The sequence below is a fragment of the Cydia amplana genome, chromosome Z (assembly GCF_948474715.1).
Source record: "Cydia amplana chromosome Z, ilCydAmpl1.1, whole genome shotgun sequence".
Classification (NCBI taxonomy): Eukaryota; Metazoa; Arthropoda; class Insecta; order Lepidoptera; family Tortricidae; genus Cydia; species Cydia amplana.
The window spans coordinates 17,588,430-17,610,998 of NC_086096.1; the positions used below are offsets into that span (position 1 = coordinate 17,588,430).

Consider the following 22,569-nt stretch of genomic DNA (forward strand, 5'->3'; position numbering starts at 1 on the left):
TTTATTTTACTATGTTTTACATGTAAAACAAAGGTTAATTTTTCTCGCAGCGATGAAATATTTTTTTTTTCGTTTGTTCAGTAGCAAAGTTGAATATCATGAACATACAAAATAAGGTAAGTGTAAGAAAGCAGGTAAAAAAAAGAATTTTTTACCCTTTCCATAACTAATAGAAAACTAATGTAGGCTTACAAAAGGGTGCTGCAGGCTGCGAAAAGGTGCGTGTGTGACGTCACATGCGCTCACGACGTTATAAGCTTGTGCGGACGCAGCCGCGTACCCATTCTCATTCGCTAAACAGCGCGCACGCCGCGCGCCTCGCGTCGCCTGGACCACAATACTAGTGCATGACCGCGAACTTTGATTTTACTGTGTACAAACTGTTTTAGTGACCAAAATGCCGAAAAATATATTAGGGGAGATGGGCTCCCAAGTGGGCCTTACTCCAGCACGCCAGAATAAAAAGGTAAGAGGCAAATAAAAAAGGTTTTGTTTATTTACCAAAATATATAATTAGCATTAGGGTAGGAAGACGCCATTAGGCAATGTAATTTATAACTTCACTTTGAGTCGTCTTAAAGCCGCGTACCTACGTAGAATGTTACGTTTTGTAAATGGCACGGATATTTTCAGAGTTAGGTGATCGGCAATATAAACTTTGTGCGGAATGAATGGCTAGCTAGACGCTCACGGTCAGCCCGAAATAGCCACTACCCGCACAGCCATGCCGAGAGCAATGTCAATATCGCACACTTTTCATTTAATAAGTCAAATTATCTAACTAAAACATATATTTTAAGAATTTTAATTTGTCATCAATTAATAAATAATCATTTTTTTTTAAGTGTCACGTGGTTACAAATGATTAAAGCTTCGTCTGAAGAAAAGTTCAATTGCAAAGCATGCAGAATAATTAGTACGATAATAAAATTACGTATTTCTTAATACTGCATTTGAATTTCATGACTTTTGAAATTATGCCTATTATAAAGTATACAGGGTGCTTCCTGTAACAGGAGCAATAAATTAAACTAAAGACTGTACTCCTCAAACTGACCAACATTTTGTTCAGCAACTTTTAAAAGTTATGAATCCTTTAGACTTCCTCTTTTTCATACAAAATAAATATTGCCTTCAATGTACGCTGACATCAGTGTGTTTGACGTTGCTTGTCACGCTTTAAACATAACAAAATTTGCAATACATTGCGTCTTAGACAAACTTTAAAGTGTAATATAAATCAAAACATGAGTTATTTTCAAAAGTTGCTGAACAAATGTTGGTCAGTTTGAGGAGTACAGCCTACAGTTTAATTTATTGCTCCTGTTACAGGAAGCACTCTGTATAATTGAGTACTATGATAAATACATAGGAAAAATCGATTTTGTTGCGGCAGTAGCGAAACCTCAGCGAAACGGATTTTCTCAAGACGAATTGCGCCCGTAATCGCTCCTAGTGTGTATTTACTGTTTGAGATTGGAAAGCGGCCAACTTTTTTAAAAAAATTGTGAAACAAAATGTTAGTGTTACTTAATATCTTTTCCCGTAGTGTGTATTTCATGTAGTAGAAAACTGCGTGAAACTTGACTAATTATGCGGAACAATCTTAAAAGCAAGCATACAATCATACATAAATATTGTTAATGTGCCTACCTACAATGAATTAGAAGCGACACAAGATCTCGTGGAATGCCAACATCAAGATTCTTAATGTGGAATCCAGGCGGGACAATTTTTCGCCAATCTGATGAAATAGTCCGATCAAATCAGGACGTGCGGACTCAAACGCCAATTTGGCTCGCCGAATTCGATCGCCGATTATGAACGATATTACCGATAAAATGGGGTGCAGACGCAAGAATACCAATTTGTGACGCTAGTATTTTCGTTTTGGAGCATTTTTTTTACTTAGAGGGCTCAAATATCACCATCAATCGTAAATTGGAGATTGGCGACAATTATTTTCCTGATCAAATCGGCCGATTTGCCCAGCTCGTCTGGATTCTACTTAAAACCGACTACTTTTATCCCAAATCTAAGCGGTAGTTCATTTGATGCACCGATTTACTTTGTTAATTATTGATAGTGATTTTTGGTATAACATTGTAGCACAAGCCTATGGGGACAAATTGTAGATATACCGAATTCGTATAACAGAGCTCGTAGCCATAAATGCCATTAGGATTTTTTTATTCTGTTTATTTCAAATAATAATAGAATTACAATTTCTTAAACCTAGTTACAGCCTTTAATACATATTTAAGATTTTATTAACTAGGTAGGTAAGTACTCTATGGGGCTAGTAGTACCAAAATATATTCAATCATGTCATGGACGACGACCACTACACATATAAATTACAAACACTTTTTAAAACTCAGCAGGCTTCTTAATGATACTAGTATGCTAACATACAAGTAATGATACTAGTATGCTAGTATTTTATGTGCAATAAAATATGGATAAATAAATAACCTAAAGACGCAAAACTCTTAAATAAAGATATACCTAAGTTAAACCTGCCTATCTTTGCCTTTCTGCATCAATATCCAATACCTTGGTACCTTCACTTTTGTGCCAAAGTTACACCTACATAGTTAGTATGCATATTAATATGATAATTAAGTAATTATCATATTAATATGCATTTAATAATTAAGTAATTAAGGTATAATTAAGTATATGATAATTAAGTAATTTTCATATTAATATGCATACTAACTATGTAGGTGTAACTTTGGCACAAAAGTGAAGGTACCAAGGTATTGGATATTGATGCAGAAAGGCAAAGATAGGCAGGTTTAACTTAGGTATATCTTTATTTAAGAGTTTTGCGTCTTTAGGTTATTTATTTATCCATATTTTATTGCACATAAAATAATAAGTACAAATGGTGGACTTAATGCCGTATGGCATTCTCTACCAGTCAACCACAGTTTGTTAGGTGCAGGCTTTGTTATTGAGAATAATTAACCGATATCACTACCTACTACATATTTACAAATTGAACGTAAAACTGGGTTATTCCCACTAGTTACCACCAAGTTGTTACCAGTGGTAACTACTGGGATTTTTTTCCCACGTTTTACCACTGGTAACTACTGGGAAAAATTATTCCCATTAGTTACCACCAACTGGGTTTAGTGATAACTACTGGAAATTTTTATTTCAAGTTCAAGAATTCATAACTCGAAAGCTACGAAAAATCGGCTAACATACATGGGGTATATTCTGATAGCCCACGATGTAAGGAATCAAATAAAAATTTTTGGACATCTATGTTTGGACCACCCTGTTTAGGTACATTATGTATACTTACATATGTATAAACGTTTTTAACTCAAACTCCGCTACTCCGCATATAATATAAGTTATGTGGCAAACCACATTTCACAACCAGACAAAAGTCATAATGTACGGTAGCAGCTCTCCGGCTCCCTACATAGTACATTGCTTGCGTTGAGTGCCCTAAACATTTGGAGTAGGTACATAAGGCATGTGATATACTATGCAGGGAGCTAGAGCCGTGCTGCATTACACAAGCTGTGTGGTCTGGAACATGTATGTGTGTGCAGTTGTTATGGTCTCTAGGCCATAGCTACACTGGTTCGCCTAAGCGGTGCTCATGCCAGTGCTAGTAGGAACACACGGCACGGCTAGGTATCTGAAAGCTACTAGAACTGCTAATTAGCGGGCAGGTATTGCATCAACCAGCGCGTGGAGCGGAGGCGCTAACACGCGCACACTCAAATTCGCTAACTACCACATCACACCGAACAGGCCAATATCACGGTGAATCAATCATGTTTTTCATGTGCTGTTTATTCACTAATATTTAAAATAACTAATTACTTAGGACATATATCAAATTACGATTTTTAAAACAGTGCATACTGTTAGTAATTGCGGTCCCGGGCCCGGGCACCCTCAGCCATCTCGCTCACGCTTACGCTCAGTGAGAGTGAGAGAAGAACGTGAACCTACAGGGCCTTAACTTCGCCTCCGAAGAAGAGAAGATAGGTGTTTATTCATATTAAAATTAAATTGTACTTGGGTGCTTTGGAATCTAAATTAACTTTAAATATCGTTATATTTAAGTACGACAACCATAAGTACCTACACCATATGTTAAGGCTAGATTGATTGCACCACATTCCGCAGTCAAGTACGTACTTATCACTTAGCTAATCAATATGGAACATTTCGAGATGTGCTTCATTAGTGTTTAATCTCGACTACGTTTGGCCCTGAACATCAGCCTTGCAGGTTTTTAACAAAATGTTAAGTACTTACATCAACGGTATGAGGTGTAATCAGAAACATAACCCCACATCCGCCGTTGCGCAGTCGGGTAGGTACGTGCCTACATAATAAAAGGACTATTATGTATAACTATTTGATTTTTCAGTGTCATGTACATACTAAGAATTGGGAGCCAGATTTTATTGTTAATCTGCCCATTCCTACTTATAATCCGTCGAATCCACAGCAATCATCAATATATTTTCGTCGCGAGTGTCATCATAATAAGCATAAAGTCATCCAATGATTTTAAATAGAAACAGGTTTTTTAAGAAAACAGTTTTACCTATAGTTTTTCGGGTTCCGTACTTACTTCAAAAGGAAAAAAGAGACCCTTATAGGATCACTTTATCGAGTGGAAATTAATAGTACCTACCTACATTATTGCAGAGGCCGGGAAAGGGCAATTCGTGGATGAGTTTCGATTTTGTCGGACGATGCGAAGCGGAGGGCTACGGAACCCTACACTGAGGATGGCTCGACATGCTCTTGGCCAATTTTTTCAATATTTGACTAGTCGTTGAGAAAAACTAAACACAAAGCGGCGGTTTATTTAAAAAGGGCGATATGGTCAAAATCTTTAAATAGAGTCAAAAAGAACCCCACAAAGAAGATGAAGAGGTATTTGTACTACCCACGTATTATGAGTATTATGACTCGAATTTACAATTGTAATATCGCCCTTGTTTAGAACCAATGTTTTTCATCGTCACTCACTACACCTTATAAAACATATATAGGTATATAGTCCCCCGCTGCGTATGTTCGCGATAAACTCAAAAACTACCTACTGAACGGATTTTATGCAGTTATCATATTACGGAATATTACCTATCAATAGAGTGTGTCTTGAGGAAGGTTTTGGTGTAATATTTGTTAAGGTTTTGTGTAACCCGTGCGAAGCCGGGACGGGTCGTTCTAGTATTAATAAAATTTCAAGCAAAACCAGGGTTAATTAGATTCATACGTAATTAGTAGAGTACGCTACCTATTTTTAAAACGTTTGACGCGAGGAAGATTGAAGAAGAGCGATATTACGCTAAAAGACTTTCAATCTTTTTTATAAAATATAGGTAAATATTATTATATCTTCAAACTTCTTCTTTGCTTTACCTAAAAAGAATTCTTGGCTTATAAGCTTATAACCCCCATGGTTGATCTTCTCTCAAGACTTAATTAATTGTGACATGTTTAAAAAGTCTGTTCCTTGTAAGAAATATTGCGGCTATTACTCCATGTATTATGCCAGTGTGAAATGACTTAATACTTAAACTCGAAAAAACACCTAGATTTAATGGCAATGCGAAATGTTCTTTGTCTTTGATCTGCGCATTCTTTAGCGAAGTTTAACTTGCAAGGCGAACACAAAGTTGTTAGTTATTCACAAAAAAAAATGATTAATTATTTTGAGGTAGGTAGTTATAGAGTGTATTAAAAAAACATTAAAGTCTACTAGTCCAATAAATAACTTTTTTTTTAAATTAGCCATTAGTGTGTCCTACTGCTGGGCAAAGGCCTCCCCTCTTTCCCGTCACTTGACTCTGTCCAATGCACACTCCCGCCACTCCACACAGAATGTATCAAGGTTATAAAAAAATGACTTACTTATTCGAAGTTTTATTTGCGCAGATGCTAGTGTACATAATTATTGCATTGGTGTTAAATGTTTGTTTTAGGTTACATTTTTCATCGAACGATCCAAAAAGCCAATAACCGAAGTCTGTGAGTTTTAATTTGTCTCTTCAAAACTTCAGAACTTGTGTGCCTGAAACGTCTGAAACATTTGGTAAATAGTTAAAGTTTTTATCTAAACCTTTGGAAAACATTTACCTAACATAATTCAACAGGTGTTAATCATGTATGTCCTAACGAATTTATGAAACCTAAACTATAAACATAGTTTTTTTCACCTATTTATTTTCACCACACCAACTGGTAAAGGCTCTCTTGATTGTTCGAAAACCGATAGCAAAGTTGCATTTTATTCACATGTGACGCAAAGTAATCAAATGCAAATTTTGAGTTGTTTTCTTATCTTTGCTGGTTGAATTGACTTTTAAATGATGATTTTGAATGATAGATATTTAATAACATTCATTTGGATTTAATTTGGTTTGTTTTTGTTTGACATCTTACAGTTAATATTTTCTTCGGGTTAGTGTGGTGAAAATTTTTGTGTGTCACTCGGGGGCAAATTTTGTTTTGGAATCTTTCGCTTGCTCGGGTATCAATATTAGCACGAGCAGTTAAACAACAACTTTGCCCCCTTGTAAAACAAATAACTATTGTTAGATAAAGCGAGCGTGCGTGTTTTATTTTGCCTCAACGATTGTAGATGTATTTAACATTATTAAAAACAAAAACAGTTTGATCAACAAATCGCAGCCGTCATAGTCCCGATTCTGACGCTTGCAATATTGGCCTTGATCTAGGTTAAATGGCGCCGGCTGAACACACAGCTACTTGCATGACTTAGCTACTTTCCGAACTGGTCCTGGTGCTCGATTAACACAAACGTGTGCCGCTGAAATCGTCCACATTAGGGGGTACACACAAGGGAGGTTAAGTCTAAGATATGCCATTTAAGTGGCGCGTTACATGGCCAATACCAAAAATGAATGTTAAATTAGGTACTTTTAAAATGCTTTTTGTATCGTAAAACGCCGTGCCCACTAGAAACCTGAAAGATTTTAACAGTATATTCCTGATCATATTTAAAGACTAAAATGTCCTAGACTAAACTTCTGGAATTCGCCTAGATTATGAGATTTATGAGTTAAAACTAGTTGAAAAAAACCATTTTTCTTACTTAGTGCAAACGCTATTTTGATGACAATGTTGTTACTGTGGAACCTAGAAAAAGGAAGGAATTAGGTTTTACAAAAAAAGTTTAAATTATTTTTGAGTGACAATTTTACAAATAGCATTTAGGTACATGTTATGTACAATACAAATACATAAAAACTCGAACAATAACAGAAATAATAATTTATACAAAGTCCTTAACTCATATATGTACCTACCTTAAAAAAAATCTTTTATTCAAGATAAACTACAATATATTTTATAAATTACATAAAACTCGCCAAACTGTGGAGTTTTATGGCGAGGTACGCTCTTTTTTATGCTAATAACTTAACCTAAATATGTGATTAGTGATATCTACTAATAGCACTAAATCATCAATCGCATTTAGAATCTCTACGATTATGATTGTTCCTAAATTCGATTATGTAACTGTCACTATTGAACTAATTGTTTTATAAAACGACGTATCAGTAGCTACTGCAGTGGTTTGTCTCGAATGTGCTAATGATGTGTTGAAACCAGCGGGCTCAGCACGGTTCCATTTTTATCCACTATCACTAAGCCCGTCACTTTCGCACTTACATGCTTGTTAGAACGTGACAGGCATAGTGATAAATGATAAAAATGCGACCGTGCTACTAGGGCAGATCGGAAACGTAGGTATTGGTTGCACGCGCTCGCACGATCTTGCTAATATGTTGAAAGCAGCATTACGGCGACTATCAAAATGCTAAAAAACACTTATGTTAAAGAAATATCAAAACGCAGGTAAATAGATACCACATAGATACGAACTAAATGAACTGTTGCAGTAGTAGACTAGTTGGAGAACAGACAGTCATGCGTTTGTACGGAGAAGAAGGATAACCACTTCTGTTCCGCGTGTACGAGATCGTTTCTTAACTGCGCAAGAATTAAAATGTTATCATTTCAATAAAGACATTCCTCACTACTAGGTACATATAGGTATATTTAGGTACTATTCATTCCATATAATTACCGGGCAGATAATGAGTGCCTACCAGTAGGTCCATAGATCCATGAAGTTTTTGATTATAGGTTCTTATACTAATTCCTACTTAATTATAAGTACTAAGCAGGTTTATCTGGCTGGCTGACATTCATTTAGCGATAGAGTCTGTGCGGAAAGAGAAGAAACGTAAAATGTATGGGATCCAATACATTCTACGACTTTTCTCTTTCCGCACAGACTCCATACTCGTACCCGAAGAATGACAATGGGTATCCTATTTTACTATGCTTACGTTGTCCGTCCATTTGTCTGTCAGCGACCTTTATCTCAACAACCGTTATAGGTAAACTGTTGAAATTGACAAATCCTTTAATTCTATTACCGCTACAACAGAAAAATATATAAGTAAAATTAAAAATTGGAGTTTAAAATAAAGGAGTTTGAGTTAAAAATTATACTGCATAAAAACAAATAATAAAAACCAGTCAAGCGTGAAACGGTCATGAGGAACTTATTAGAATGGATTGGTGTATGCTGGAGTAGGAAGGTGGGGTGGTATGACACCCGATCGTCGAGTCGCCGGGCCGGGAAGTGGCGGGAAGTACTCGCATCGTGTAGGTGTTGCTTCCTCTTTTACGCAAACGAGATCAACAGACATGCACCTTGCGGTAACTGCTGATTAACAAGATAATTTTCTTTAATTTTAATTAAAGAAGTACAGTCAAGATGTTAAATGTCGACACGGACTAAGTGCCAAAAATATGTGCAAACTACCTTAATGTATGAGCAAGATGGTCATTAATATGGTATATATGGTGGTACTGTACTTATTGAAAAAATTAAAATGGATCATAAACAGATTGTTTTAAACAAAAGTCGTTACTCGTCCTGCGCGGGCAATAGTTAACAGCTTGTGTGATGCGTGCATATAACTAATGATTTTATCACAGAGGTTAATATAATCAGGTCAGAATCGGAAAATTAGGCTTTACAGTCCTTAACTTTGGCCATGTCTATAAGAGAGATGTGAACCTAATTGCTAACACGTTTTTAATAATCTTAAGTAGTAGAGGTATATGTTTAAAAGTTCATACTTTAATATTTCACGTGTTTCAACTTTACTTTTCAATATAAATGTTCAATTACTAGGTATATAGTATGATGTATATATATGTATATATATAAATAAATTATATAATCATAATACCTAATCATTTTTCCATTTATTTAAGATATAATAAATTACCAGCTTATTGGTGAACCAGCGACTCGCTCTGGCTTCGCACGGGTTAACAAATTATACAAAAACCTTCCTCTTGAATCACTCTATCTATTAAAAAAACCGCATCAAAATCGGTTGCGTAGTTTTAAAGATCTTAAGCATACATACAGACAGACATACAGACAGCCGGAAGCGACTTTGTTTTGTACTATGTAGTGAAACGACGCAAATACATAATCTCAAAGAACAGTAAACTGTGTCACTTCGCGTGTCTAAAGGGGGTGCCCGGGCCACGTCAGGTGCATGCAATGCTCTGAGGTACAAATGGTCCTCTCGTTGCGGCTGCGCCAGACCGGTCGGCAGCAGCGCGTGCGTGTGCGCGCCTCGGACCGGTCATTGCGTGGAAAATACCCGCACTTTCCTTCATCTGCTCTCTGCACATGTTCGTTTGAAAACTTTGGGAAAGTATGTGAAAGGGCAATCAAAATGCATACCTATTTAAATTATTTCACAGCAACAAAATAATGGAGCCTGACATTACAGTAGGTACAAACAAAATATCATTAATAATTTCCACTGGGGAATCCCGGATCCCGGGAACCACCATTTTTAGGGGTTTATTTTTATCATACTGATATTAGGTGGGGGTCAATAGGTCCTCGCTAGGAGACGGGCGCCCGATTGCATTTAAGTTAGGTATATTTGGTAATATGTATTGAGGTGTTATATTAATAAGTTTTTACTATCTAGGGGCCAATAATAGTTATTTGTTGAATGATTTTAAATTATCTATTATGTATTTAGTATAGTTTAAAAAGGAGTCGAGGGCTTCTTTTTAGGGTTCCGTACCCAAAGGGTAAAAACGGGACCCTATTACTAAGACTCCGCTGTCCGTCCGTCCGTCTGTCACCAGGCTGTATCTCACGAACCGTGATAGCTAGACAGTTGAAATTTTCACAGATGATGTATTTCTGTTGCCGCTATAACAACAAATACGAAAAACAATAAAATAAAGATTTAAGTGGGGCTCCCATACAACAAACGTGATTTTTGACCGAAGTTAAGCAACGTCGGGCGGGGTCAGTACTTGGATGGGTGACCGTTTTTTTGCTTGTTTTGCTCTATTTTTTGTTGCGTATGGTGCGGAACCCTCCGTGCGCGAGTCCGACTCGCACTTGGCCGGTTTTTTTCCGTATTAGGGTTCTGTAGTCCACTAGTAACCCTTATAGTTTCGCCATGTCCGTCTGTCTGTTCGTCCGCGGCTTTGCTCCGTAACCGTTTGTGCTAGAAAGCTGCAATTTGGCATGGATACTGCATAAATCAATCATCGCAACAAAATGGTAAAATAAAAAAGTGTTCTTGCATTTTTTGCTTTAATCCTACGATGTGGTGTGTCGTTAGATTTCAAAATGAATATCCTATTCTTTAAAACCATTCTCCAAAGTTCGTTTGTATTATATAGTGGGTCCTTTTCAGCTCACGGGGTAAACAACTTTCCCTATTTTGCACTCAATATACCTACCTACATTATACAGGTAGGTAGGTACGTTTGTGTAATAATCGATGTTATAATATTATATTAAATATATACAAACTAAAAAACCAGCTATAATAGATTGTATTAATTAGGTAGATATGAGAGCGACCTTAAATAGGCAAATATTTACTCAAATTTCCTGCTCACAATCCTGAGTGGACATGAAAATCTGTTATGTTGAATTTGAGATATGCGCAAAATGTCAGTCTTAATGTATTGCAAAGAGATCGTTGGCAAGCCTGAGATGCCAGATTTAGCTAGTGCGCTTAGAATTCGTTTAAACTTGAATAGGAAAATTCGTAGGGGAATTGTGCCAAGCGACTCACTGGCGTCTGAGTCGGCGGGTGCAGCGCGGCGGCGGCGCCCGCGTCCGCGCTGTCCTTACCCTACCATATTGGCATTAAAATTGACTATTTTCTTAACTTACATGAAACCTCGACTTTTTACCAATTATCTCTCAGGCATGTTACAACAAAGTAATTTAAAAAAAAGTAGGTATTCATGTACATACCTATATAGGTAAATAGCTATTGTACCCAGGGATCGGAACCGGTTTTTTGCAAAAACTTAGAAATAACCATATTTTTAGAATTATTTTATACTCGAAATGTAGGACTCAGTTGTATTTTTAGGTTACGACTTCGTATTATTAGATTGCCCAATTAGAAATGAAGTAATTAGCAAAGAACGAAAAAATACCGTTTCCGTTCCCATACAAAAAATACCGGTATCCGATCCCTGATTGTACCTACCATAAAAACAGACACCTCAGTATTCTGTTTTAGACCTTACACCTTATAAAACAAAGGCCCCCGCGGCGTCTGTCTGTATGTTCGCCATAAACTCAAAAACTACAGAACGAATTTTCATGCGGTTTTCACTTATCAATATAATAATAATTAGAGTGATTCCTGAGGAAGGTTTTGGTGTAGGTATATAAGTAGTTTGTTAAGGTTTACTCGTGCGAACCCTGGACAAGCGAGTCATGGTATGAAAATACATACGTAGCTACAGATGCACGAATCGCATACTTATGGTACAGTGTACTGGTTTCAATTATTATTTCGTTTGTTTTGTTGCACAATGTGTGTAAAATTGGTTTACCTTATTGTTTGTGATATCAACACCGTGAAGCGATTAATCGAAATCTTTACGGCGAATGTCTAACAAAAAATATATTTGTTGCTCAAGGTTATTTTTTGAGTGAATGTCTGCTGCGACATGTCCGCATCTCTGGCGTTACATTGTTGGAAGGGACTTTTTGCTATGTTTACGCAAGTAAGATTGACAATCAACAGCCGCCCGGCGCGCATTATTCGCGCAAGCAAACGCTTATTGAACGTAGAGCTACCTACAAATTATTATTTTACCATATAATAAAGATATAAAGATAAAGAGTAACACCTAGTAGTTAGTACTTAACTATAATAGTAAATTCGCTTCATTGGTACATTTAGGTACTAACGAACACATCAATGTATTGTGAAGCCGAACGTACGAGTAATAAAAATAAAGATCTCAGAGAACGAATGATAATAAGCGGTTTATATTAGCACATTACCCAGATAAATGCTCTGACATTTGTATCCATAGAACGCCCTAAAATTACTTATGCATGGCACGCGTACCTACACCAGTTTCCTTATTTTTATAGATTCAAAATGTTTGAAAAACCGTGATGTAAACGGATATTCTCGCACCGCGCTCCATTCCCACACAACAGTTTTTAGCCCTTCTTAGTGGCCCTTATTTTTTTTTGAGTAGTGTATTATTAACTACATATATTGTTTTTTTAAGTACGCCGCTCTTTAACTCCCAATACGTGACGAGCGAGACTATTAACACGGAACCGGAAACTTCCCTATTGCTACAAACGTCAAGTACCTTGCAGTTATCAGTATGCGCATGTAGTATGCGCATGTAGTATATACGAGGGGTATTCAAAATATTCTCGGTATGAGAATGAAAACAAACAAGTACGAAAAGTTTGATATTTTTATTTTTCAATATACTCCCCCCCTATGTTCATACACTTAAAAGATCGATCAATTTTTTTTTTTAATCCTGCATAAAAATATTTTTTATCTTTGGTGTAAAAATGCTCCTCCACTGCCGCCTTCAATGCTTCATCATCGGAAAATTTATTTCCACGCAGATCCTTTTTAAGATTGGGGAACAAAAAGAAGTCGCTGGGGGCTAAGTCCGGACTATACGGTGGGTGAGTAACAGTTTCAAACCCACATTCAACAATAGCTGCCTTGGCAATATGAGCAGTATGGACGGGGGCGTTGTCATGCAGAAGCATAACACCTTTGGTTAACTTTCCTCGCCTCTTTTCTTTGATTGCATCCTTTAATTGACGTAGAATGTTAGCGTAGTACTGTCCTGTGATATTTACACCTTTTTCTTTATAATCGATCAGTAATACTCCTTCACAATCCCAAAATATCGTGGTCATGACCTTGCCAGCTGAAGGGATGACCTTGAACTTCTTGGGATGAGCTGAACCCTTAATGTGCCACTGCATGGACTCTTGTTTACTCTCTGGGTCATAATGATGAACCCAGGTTTCATCTCCAGTAACTATTCTTTGCAGCACCTCATCAGGATTTTCACCGCACAGGTCAATAAAATCGGAACAACAAGCTACACGCATGTCTTTTTGAAGCCGAGTCAGCATTCGCGGAACCCATCTTGCACTTACTTTTGACATATTAAGATGGTCATGGATAATATCATGTACGGTACCAATAGAGAGATTGGTTACTTGTGCTATAGATTTTACCTTCACTCGACCATCTTCCAATATAAGTTTTTCCACTTTATCAATATTTTCTTGTGAAGTAGCTACTACAGGCCGGCCAGGTCTAGGGTCGTCTTCAACACTCTCCCTTCCACGTTTAAACTCGCTTGACCACTTTTGAATGGTAGATAAAGAAGGAGCAGACTCACGGTAAACACAATCCATTTCCTCTTTTATGGTTTTTTGATTTTTACCCTGTTTTGTCAAGAATTTTATCACGCATCGATGTTCTAATTTAGTTAACATTGTCAATTCCCACATGATGTTCATGTTTGTTCAGCAATTGCAGAAAAACAAAAGAACATCTCGGTTCGAATTATACTTTTTTTTAATGTCAATGAATAAACCTTAGCGGCCAGTAACGAAAGAAATTTTAGAAGAGGTTGTAAGATATCAATACCGAGAATATTTTGAACGCCCCTCGTATTATACCTATCTGTAACTATCCTTAGGTAGATAGAACACAAATGTTTTTTCACCACACCAACTGGTAAACGCTCTTTTGATTGTTCAAAGACTGATAGCAAAGTTGCATTTTATTCACACGTGAGGCAAAGTAATCAAATGCAAATTTTGAGTTGTTTTCTTATGTTTGCTGGTCTTGGAGGATACAACTAAACGGAGTAGCCATTAACAGGCTTTCCCCTCTGTCGAAAATAGGCGGCCAACGGTCATACACAATGTATGGACTGACGTTTATCTGACATGGCTATTTTTACGTTACGCATACATTTGACGTTCCCCTCCCCCGCAAAAATCGGCAGACTGTTTTGTACAGAAAATTACAGACATGGCGTCTCCGTTTGATTATATCCTCCAAGTTGCTGGTAGTATTGACTTTTAAATGATGGTTTTGAATGATAATTATTTAATAACATTCATTTGGATTTGTTTTGATTTGATTTTGTTTGATATCTTATAATGTAATGGACCCTATAATGGACGTGGAACCGGTAATGGGACATAAAACCACAAATCCTCTAAAATAAGTATGTAAAAGTAGTTTATAAACACTGGCAATATTTTACCATAAATAAGAGTCATAGAGCTGTTTAAGTTTGACTTTTTATTAATTTCGGTTACTTTTTAAGAAATTGGCGCCAACCCAAGAGTTGTCGTGTCACTGGAAAAAATAACCAGTAAGAATTCTTAACAACTTCGCTAAGAGAGGTGAGTTCATATATTAAATTGTAATTAATTATTACTTGGTGTAAACTAGAATGTGTTTTGTTAATTGCATTTACCATGAGATAAGGTATACAACACATTATGTTGTGACTCTAGAGATGTATAAAAAATAGTGGTATTTTGCCCAATCCCATTATAGGAGCTGTAAAACTGCATACCTCCTATGATGGGATAATTTACATAATGATGCTTGCCATGGCGTAATTTCATGTTTAAACAATACAGAAGTATAATGTAGTTACTCGTACGAACTATGTCAGGAGGTCTCCTCGGACTTCGGATAAATTAATATCGTTTTTACAAAATTTTATTTAACTTGCCCTGTTAGTTTGTATACAGGGTGGATTTTCTTTTGGGGTCAGTGAAGGCAGCTACCAGATCCCGTGCTGCGACGAGAAAACGGTCTTAGAAAACCTTCCCTCGATTTCAAATGAATGAAGATTGGCTTTTACAGATTTTGGAAAAAACATACAGGGTGCGAGAAAAAGGTAATTTTTGACAAACTTTTTTTTGATGCCAATCGATCCCATTCCTGTTGAGGATCAAAAGCTTGTATGGAACCAAAAAAAAATTCCGGCTAGAAAAGCCACAAATCGAGGAAAACTTTTCCCATACAATTTGTATGAAAATCAAAACTTTTATTTTTCACATGCTATTTTTCTATGACAATTGATTCCATTCTTATCTAGTATCAATAGTTTCTTTGGGGTCAACTTACGATAATGTACTAAAAAGCCACAAATTAATAAAAACTTTTTCCATTGACCCCAAAAAAACTATTGATACTGGATAGGAATGGAATCGATTGGCATACAAAAATAGCATGTGAAAAATATAAGTTTTCATTTTCATACAAATTGTATGGGAAATGTTTTCCTCGATTTGTGGCTTTTCTAGCCGGAATTTTTTTTTGTTCCATACAAGCTTTTGATCCTCAATAGGAATGGGATCGATTGGCATCAAAAAAAAAGTTTGTCAAAAATTTCCTTTTCCTCGCACCCTGTATGTTTTTTCCAAAATCTGTAAAAGCCAATCTTCATTAATTTGAAATCGAGGGAAGGTCTTCTAAGACCGTTTTCTCGTAGCAGCACGGGATCTGGTAGCTGCCCTCACTGACCCAAAAAGAAAATCCATCCTGTATTAGTTAGTGTGGTTCAAATCTTGGAAATGGCATTTGAGCCACTTTCGGATTTCCGATTGAGTTGAAATTTTGGATACGTATGCAAATCGGATGACAATGCAATCGGGTGACAAAAATGACTAATAACTAGTTTTTTGCCAAAAACTTATTCCCTATTCCAATATCTTATACTGATAGGGTATGCCCATTATAGGGGGCCCATTACTGGATCCACGTCCATTACCGGGGTTCCATTACTGGAGCTTTGGTGTCCATGACTGGAGAAAAAAACCATACTTTTAATTTATTAATTATGTGGAAACTAACTGCAGTATCTTTGATACAACACGCCTGAAACATGAAAGAAGGATAGGATATTCATCTTTTAACAAGCTAAGCGGTAGAACTTTTACATGTATCAGGGAAATATCACCAATACTCAAAATTTCCTCTTAAATGTCCCATGACTGGTGCCGTTACTATAGTAAGTAAATAGGTATTTTCTTCGGTTGGTGTGGTGAAAATACTGAAAATGTTTGTTTCACTCGGGGGCCAATTTTGTTTAACCCTCGTGCTTTGAAACCCTCGCAACGCTCATGATTCCATTTATCGAACCACTCGCTACGCTCGTCGTTTAATTTTGGAATCTTTCGTTGGCGCGGGTATCAATATTAGCACGAGGTTAAACAACAACTTTGCCCCCTTGTAAAACAAATAACTATTTTCAGTTACTGAAACTTTAGCATGATCGTAACAATGAAGAAATCACGACGTATTTGCATAACATTATTTTAGGATTGTTGATTCAGGTTATATTGTAAAAAAATTGTTGAGTATGTTAACATTTGTGAAGTATTCAGTTAGTACAGCGGTTTGTACTGAAAGCATGCGGCGGCATGATGCCTAAAGATCGGTTTTCCTAGGATAGCGGTGCCGTCATATAGCGGCCGTCTCCATACTAAATAATACGGCTAAATATGGATGTCGTAGTATTTGTATGGAGACGGCCGCTATATGACGGCACCGCTATCGGAGGAAACCAAAGCTTAAGCGACGTGCGCCATTATTTAGCAGTTTAGTTCCTAATTAAATTATAGCGCCTCCTAAAGTCTATTTAGGGTTCCGTACCCAAAGGGTAAAAACGGGACCCTATTACTAAGACTCCGCTGTCCGTCCGTCCGTCCGTCCGTCCGTCCGTCTGTCACCAGGCTGTATCTCACAAACCGTGATAGCTAGACAGTTGAAATTTTCACAGATGATGTATTTCTGTTGCCGCTATAACAACAAATACTAAAAACAGAATAAAATAAAGATTTAAGTGGGGCTCCCATACAACAAACGTGATCTTTGACCGAAGTTAAGCAACGTCGGGCGGGGTCAGTACTTGGATGGGTAACCGTTTTTTTGCTTGTTTTGCTCTATTTTTTGTTGATGGTGCGGAACCCTCCGTGCGCGAGTCCGACTCGCACTTGGCCGGTTTTTTTTATTCGATAGACTAAAATGACATTTCATAGTATGAACATGTGTCATTTCATACTATGAAATGTCATTTTAGTCTACCGAATAAAAAAATAGATTTTACCAGGTCCGACGACGAAATCTACACCAAATATACTCAACTTTTTTTTAGAAGAGCCACAAAGACGGTTTTGCCTTGTACCTAGCCCTAGGCCGCAAGATGAACGGCGGGCACGGTTATGTATCTATACCAGGATCACCCTGGCGGTTCAGGCGGAGTATGTCACTTTCTTAGGACGTCACATTCTGAGTTCGTCACTTTCTGACTTTGTCACTTTCTGAGATCGTCACATTCTGAGTTCGTCACTTTCTGACTTTGTCACTTTCTGAGATCGTCACATTCTGAGTACGACACTTTCTGAGGACGTCACTTTCTGAGTACGTCACATTCTGAGAACACCACTTTCTGAGGACGTCACTTTCTGAGTTCGTCACTTTCTGAGTTCGTCACTTTTTTAGCATAGGTACGATTTAACAGTATAATATACCTGCACGAAAGATGTATACTGCCAGCAACCAGATTAATAGCTGTTTGACATACGGTCGCTTTTATATCCTACATACCAATACCAATCTCTGTTTGCCTTACGCCTGACTCGTAGAGAATTCCATTTGGCAAAACGTCCTATGTGTCGTGCAATAAAGTGAAAATAGAGAAATAAATAATAATAATAAAACAATCTAATTATGTTTCAATCAGAGTATTTAATTCAGAATAAGTACTTAGAAACTACAAGCACCAAAACATAGCACAGATTGGAGTTAGGCCGGCAACAGCTTCGATTCAATACACATAAATGTTTCGCACAGTAGGAACCATGATTTTGTCATTCGCCGCTGTGATTAGCTCGTGAAGGTATCACGGCAAACTCGCTGACACCAGTAGAAGGTCATTCCAACATATTTACATTTAAACGGACTGCCGCTCCTTTCGTGACAACATATTCTTCAGCATCTTCTATCATGTCTCCATAAACTCAAACGTCTTTTTTTCTGATGGTAGTGTAAATTTTGGATACCTATCTGCGTATAAAATCAGCATTGCAGTTTTGTTTCAGACAATATTTCTTCTCGTGTCATCTGTGGAGAATAGGCGTCAATGGATTTTTTCTTCAAAGCGTTGCCGAATTTCAGAATATATGTTCAGCCATCAATCACTTCTGCGTATGGAGTGATCCATACATACTCTCATAGTTCTCATGTTCTTTATTTGTTTGTTTTCTTCCTATATGTATAGGTTACACGATGAATTTTTAAATTATTATTACATTTTTTTTTTTTTTTTGTTAGAATGGCTTTTGCTGCCAGGGCACTTTGCCAATGTCATGTCATTACATTATACCAAAGAGTAGTATAATATATATATGAGAAAGAGAGCCCTCTCGTGGAACTTTTTTGTATCCATTATGAAGCGCCATCTGTAAATCTGAACACACAATATTAACGTCAATATTCATACCTACAGGGCCTGTTATACTTTTAGCCTGACCATAAAAATCTAGCATGTCGCCGATTTGACATCGCTGATTTTTTTTTCTATTTAAAATGCGAAACTACAAAAAGGTTATATATAAGTAGTTTGTCAAAGGACTCTCTCATTTCAAACATAGACAGAGATAATTATACTATCTTTGTCTTACTCTAGTACTAGCACCCAAAAGAAAAGGATGAGTACAGTTTGTATTGTTCTTATTTAATGATAAATTGGTTTGACCAACTATACTTACAATCCCTTAACTCTCAGAATGAAATTCGTTTTTCGGGTAAAATCGGACGTAATCGCGTAATAGAAAATAGAAAATATATTTTTTAATGTAGATCCTAGCGAAAAAAAGTATCATTTATTTTATAGGAAATCTCAAATAGATTATTTACGTAAAAGATATTTTTTTGCTGTGGGCTACCGTTTACGAGTTATTTACGAAAAACTAAAAAAATAACAACCTTAGAATAAATTATACGTGACTTTCCCACTTTAATATATTTTAAAACATTGATCCTAGCGAAAAAGTGTACTGAATCTTTTTTGTAGGAAATTTTATATGGATTAGTTATGTAGTAGAACATTTTTTGCACGGGCCACCGTTCAAGAGTTATTTACGAAAAACTCTAAAAAGGGACCTTAACACCATAATTTGACAGAGTCACCGGTCAAAGGAACCGAGGTGGAAAGTTCCCAAATTAGTAATCTGATAGCCCACGTAGTGAAGAATCTAAAAAAAATTTTTGGACATCGAGGTTTGTACCATCTTGTATAGAGTAGTTAATACCACCATAACTAGTAGGTAAGTAAATATTTAAATTCATTAAAATATGTGACTTTTAAGTACTTACTGTATATTTACAAATTAAATTTAAAATTATTGTTTTAATTTATTCTTTTATTTTAAAGTAAATTTGAATTAAAACTAGAGATAAAATAAAAAACCAAACTATAAAATATACTTACTTACCTACAAAAAAAATGTGACTGTTATTACCACTCTATATAATTTCAGCCAGAAGTAGTAAATGACGGTGTGACGTTCTGCTTTCAAATTCTGATTCTATTTTATATAGAATATGACAAAAAGTCAAATAGCAATATAGTCATCAACCAAATATTAAGCATAACGTCATTAAATTAGGGCTTATTTTACATTGAGACAATAGGTATCCCTAACTTTTTGCGGTAAGTTTAAAACTTTTTGTGAGTGAGTAAGAAAGCAGAATAGCAGTATCACCTTCGCGTGTTACCGCCGATACCCGATCTTTCTAAAATCCGAAGGTCATTAGAGTTAACGGACTGTAGATAATATGTTGCGCTAGCTTCGACCCGCGACTTCATCTGCGTGGAAATATAATGATGATGATGATGATTTATAAACAATAATTAGGTCCTTCGCGTCGTAGCGCAAAAACAATCAAATTTTCGTTCCCCTTTGAAACCCCTTGTAATATTTAAAAAACACGAAAAAAAAGAAAGAAAAATGTTTATAGGGTTGTATCTTCTAAACCGAGCGCAAAAATATTAAAATGTTCATTCCTCTGTAAGAAACCCCTAATTAATATTTAAAAATAAAACACAAAAAAAATAAAAAAAAAAAACAAAATAAAAACTTTATAATGCTGTATCTCCTAAACCGTGCGTCGTAGCGCAAAAATAATCAAATTTACGTTCCCCTTTGAAACCCCTAAGTGATGTTTAAAAAACACGAAAAACAAGAAAAAAATAAAAAAGAAAGAAAAAAGTTTATGAGTTGTATCTCCTAAACCGTGCGTCGTAGTGCAAAAATAATAAAATGTTCATTCCTCTGTAAGAAACCCCTAATTAATATAAAAAAAAAACAAAAAAGAAATAAAAAAAAAACAAAAAAAACTTTATAATGCTGTATCTCCTAAACCGTACGTCGTAGCGCAAAAATAATCAAATTTTCGTTCCCCAAGATTTAAGGCCCGGGGAAGGACATATACTTGGTCAACCAGATCTTGACAGTAGAAAAAGGCGGCAAATTTGAAAAATGTAGGCGCGAAGGGATATCGTCCCATAGAAAATTTGAATTTCGCGCCTTTTTTACTGACAAGATTTGGTTGACCAGCTATAATTATTATCATCATATTTCCACGCAGATGAAGTCACGGGTCGAAGCTAGCGCACCATATTATCAAATTATAGTTGGTTAAACCAATTTGTCATTAAATAAGAATAATACAAACTATACTCATCCTTTTCTTTTGGGTGCTAGTACTAGAGTAAGACAAAGATAGTATGATTATCTCTGTCTATGTTTGAAATGAGACAGTCCTCAAACTATATATAACCTTTTTGTAGTTTCGCATTTTAAATAGAAAAAAATCAGCGTTGTCAAATCGGCGACATGCTAGATTTCTATTGTCAGGCTAAAAGTATAATGAAATAATAATTTAAAAATTCATCGTGTAACCTATATAGGAAGAAAACAAACAAATAAAGAACATGAGAACTATGAGAGTATGGATCACTCCATACGCAGAAGTGATTGATGGCTGAACATATATTCTGAAATTCGGCAACGCTTTGAAAAAAAATCCATTGACGCCTATTCTCCACAGATGACACGAGAAGAAATATTGTCTGAAACAAAACTGCAATGCTGATTTTATACGCAGATAGGTATCCAAAATTTACACTATCATCAGAAAAAAAGACGTTTGAGTTTATGGAGACATGACAGAAGACGCGGTATGCTGAAGAATATGTTGTCACGAAAGGAGCGGCAGTCCGTTTAAATGTAAATATGTTGGAATTATGACCTTCTACTGGTGTCAGCGAGCTTGCCGTGATACCTTCACGAGCTAATCACAGCGGAGAATGATAAAATCATGGTTCCTACTGTGCGATACATTTATGTGTATTGAATCGAAGCTGTTGCCGGCCTAACTCCAATTTGTGGCTAAATGTTTTGGTGCTTGTAGTTTCTAAGTACTTATTCTGAATTAAATACTCTGATTGAAACATAGATTGTTTTTTATTATTATTTATTTCTCTATTTTCACTTTATTGCACGACACATAGGACGTTTTGCCAAATGGAATTCTCTACGAGTCAGGCGTAAGGCAAACAGAGATTGGTATTGGTATGTAGGATATAAAAGCGACCGTATGTCAAACAGCTATTAATCTGGTTGCTGGCAGTATACATCCTTCGTGCAGGTATATTATACTGTTAAATCGTACCTATGCTAAAAAAGTGACGAACTCAGAAAGTGACGAACTCAGAAAGTGACGTCCTCAGAAAGTGGCGTTCTCAGAATGTGACGTACTCAGAAAGTGACGTCCTCAGAAAGTGTCGTACTCAGAATGTGACGATCTCAGAAAGTGACAAAGTCAGAAAGTGACGAACTCAGAATGTGACGATCTCAGAAAGTAACAAAGTCAGAAAGTGACAAACTCAGAATGTGACGTCCTAAGAAAGTGACATACTCCGCCTGAACCCACCTGGCGGGCCACCTAAGGTCGCAATAATGGGCAGGATGAAGAAAGAAGGCATAAAATTTAAATAAATAAATCGATCAAGTCCCGCAGTAAACTCATATATAGCAAACATGAAATATTTGTGATAAACATAAATAAATTCCCT

The 22,569-nt window shown here is 36.4% G+C and overlaps 1 protein-coding gene across 1 annotated transcript in view; it reads left to right on the forward strand.

The window, feature by feature from the left end:
- Positions 1-269: 269 nt before the first annotated feature.
- The window catches only part of LOC134660819 (proton-coupled amino acid transporter-like protein CG1139), a 47,942-nt gene continuing 25,642 nt past the window's right edge, over positions 270-22,569 (forward strand). Inside the window, exon 1 of the mRNA XM_063516630.1 lies at positions 270-466. Within this exon, the coding sequence (XP_063372700.1) occupies positions 398-466 (69 nt within the window). The 5' untranslated portion in view covers positions 270-397. The remainder of the gene's footprint in view (positions 467-22,569) is intronic.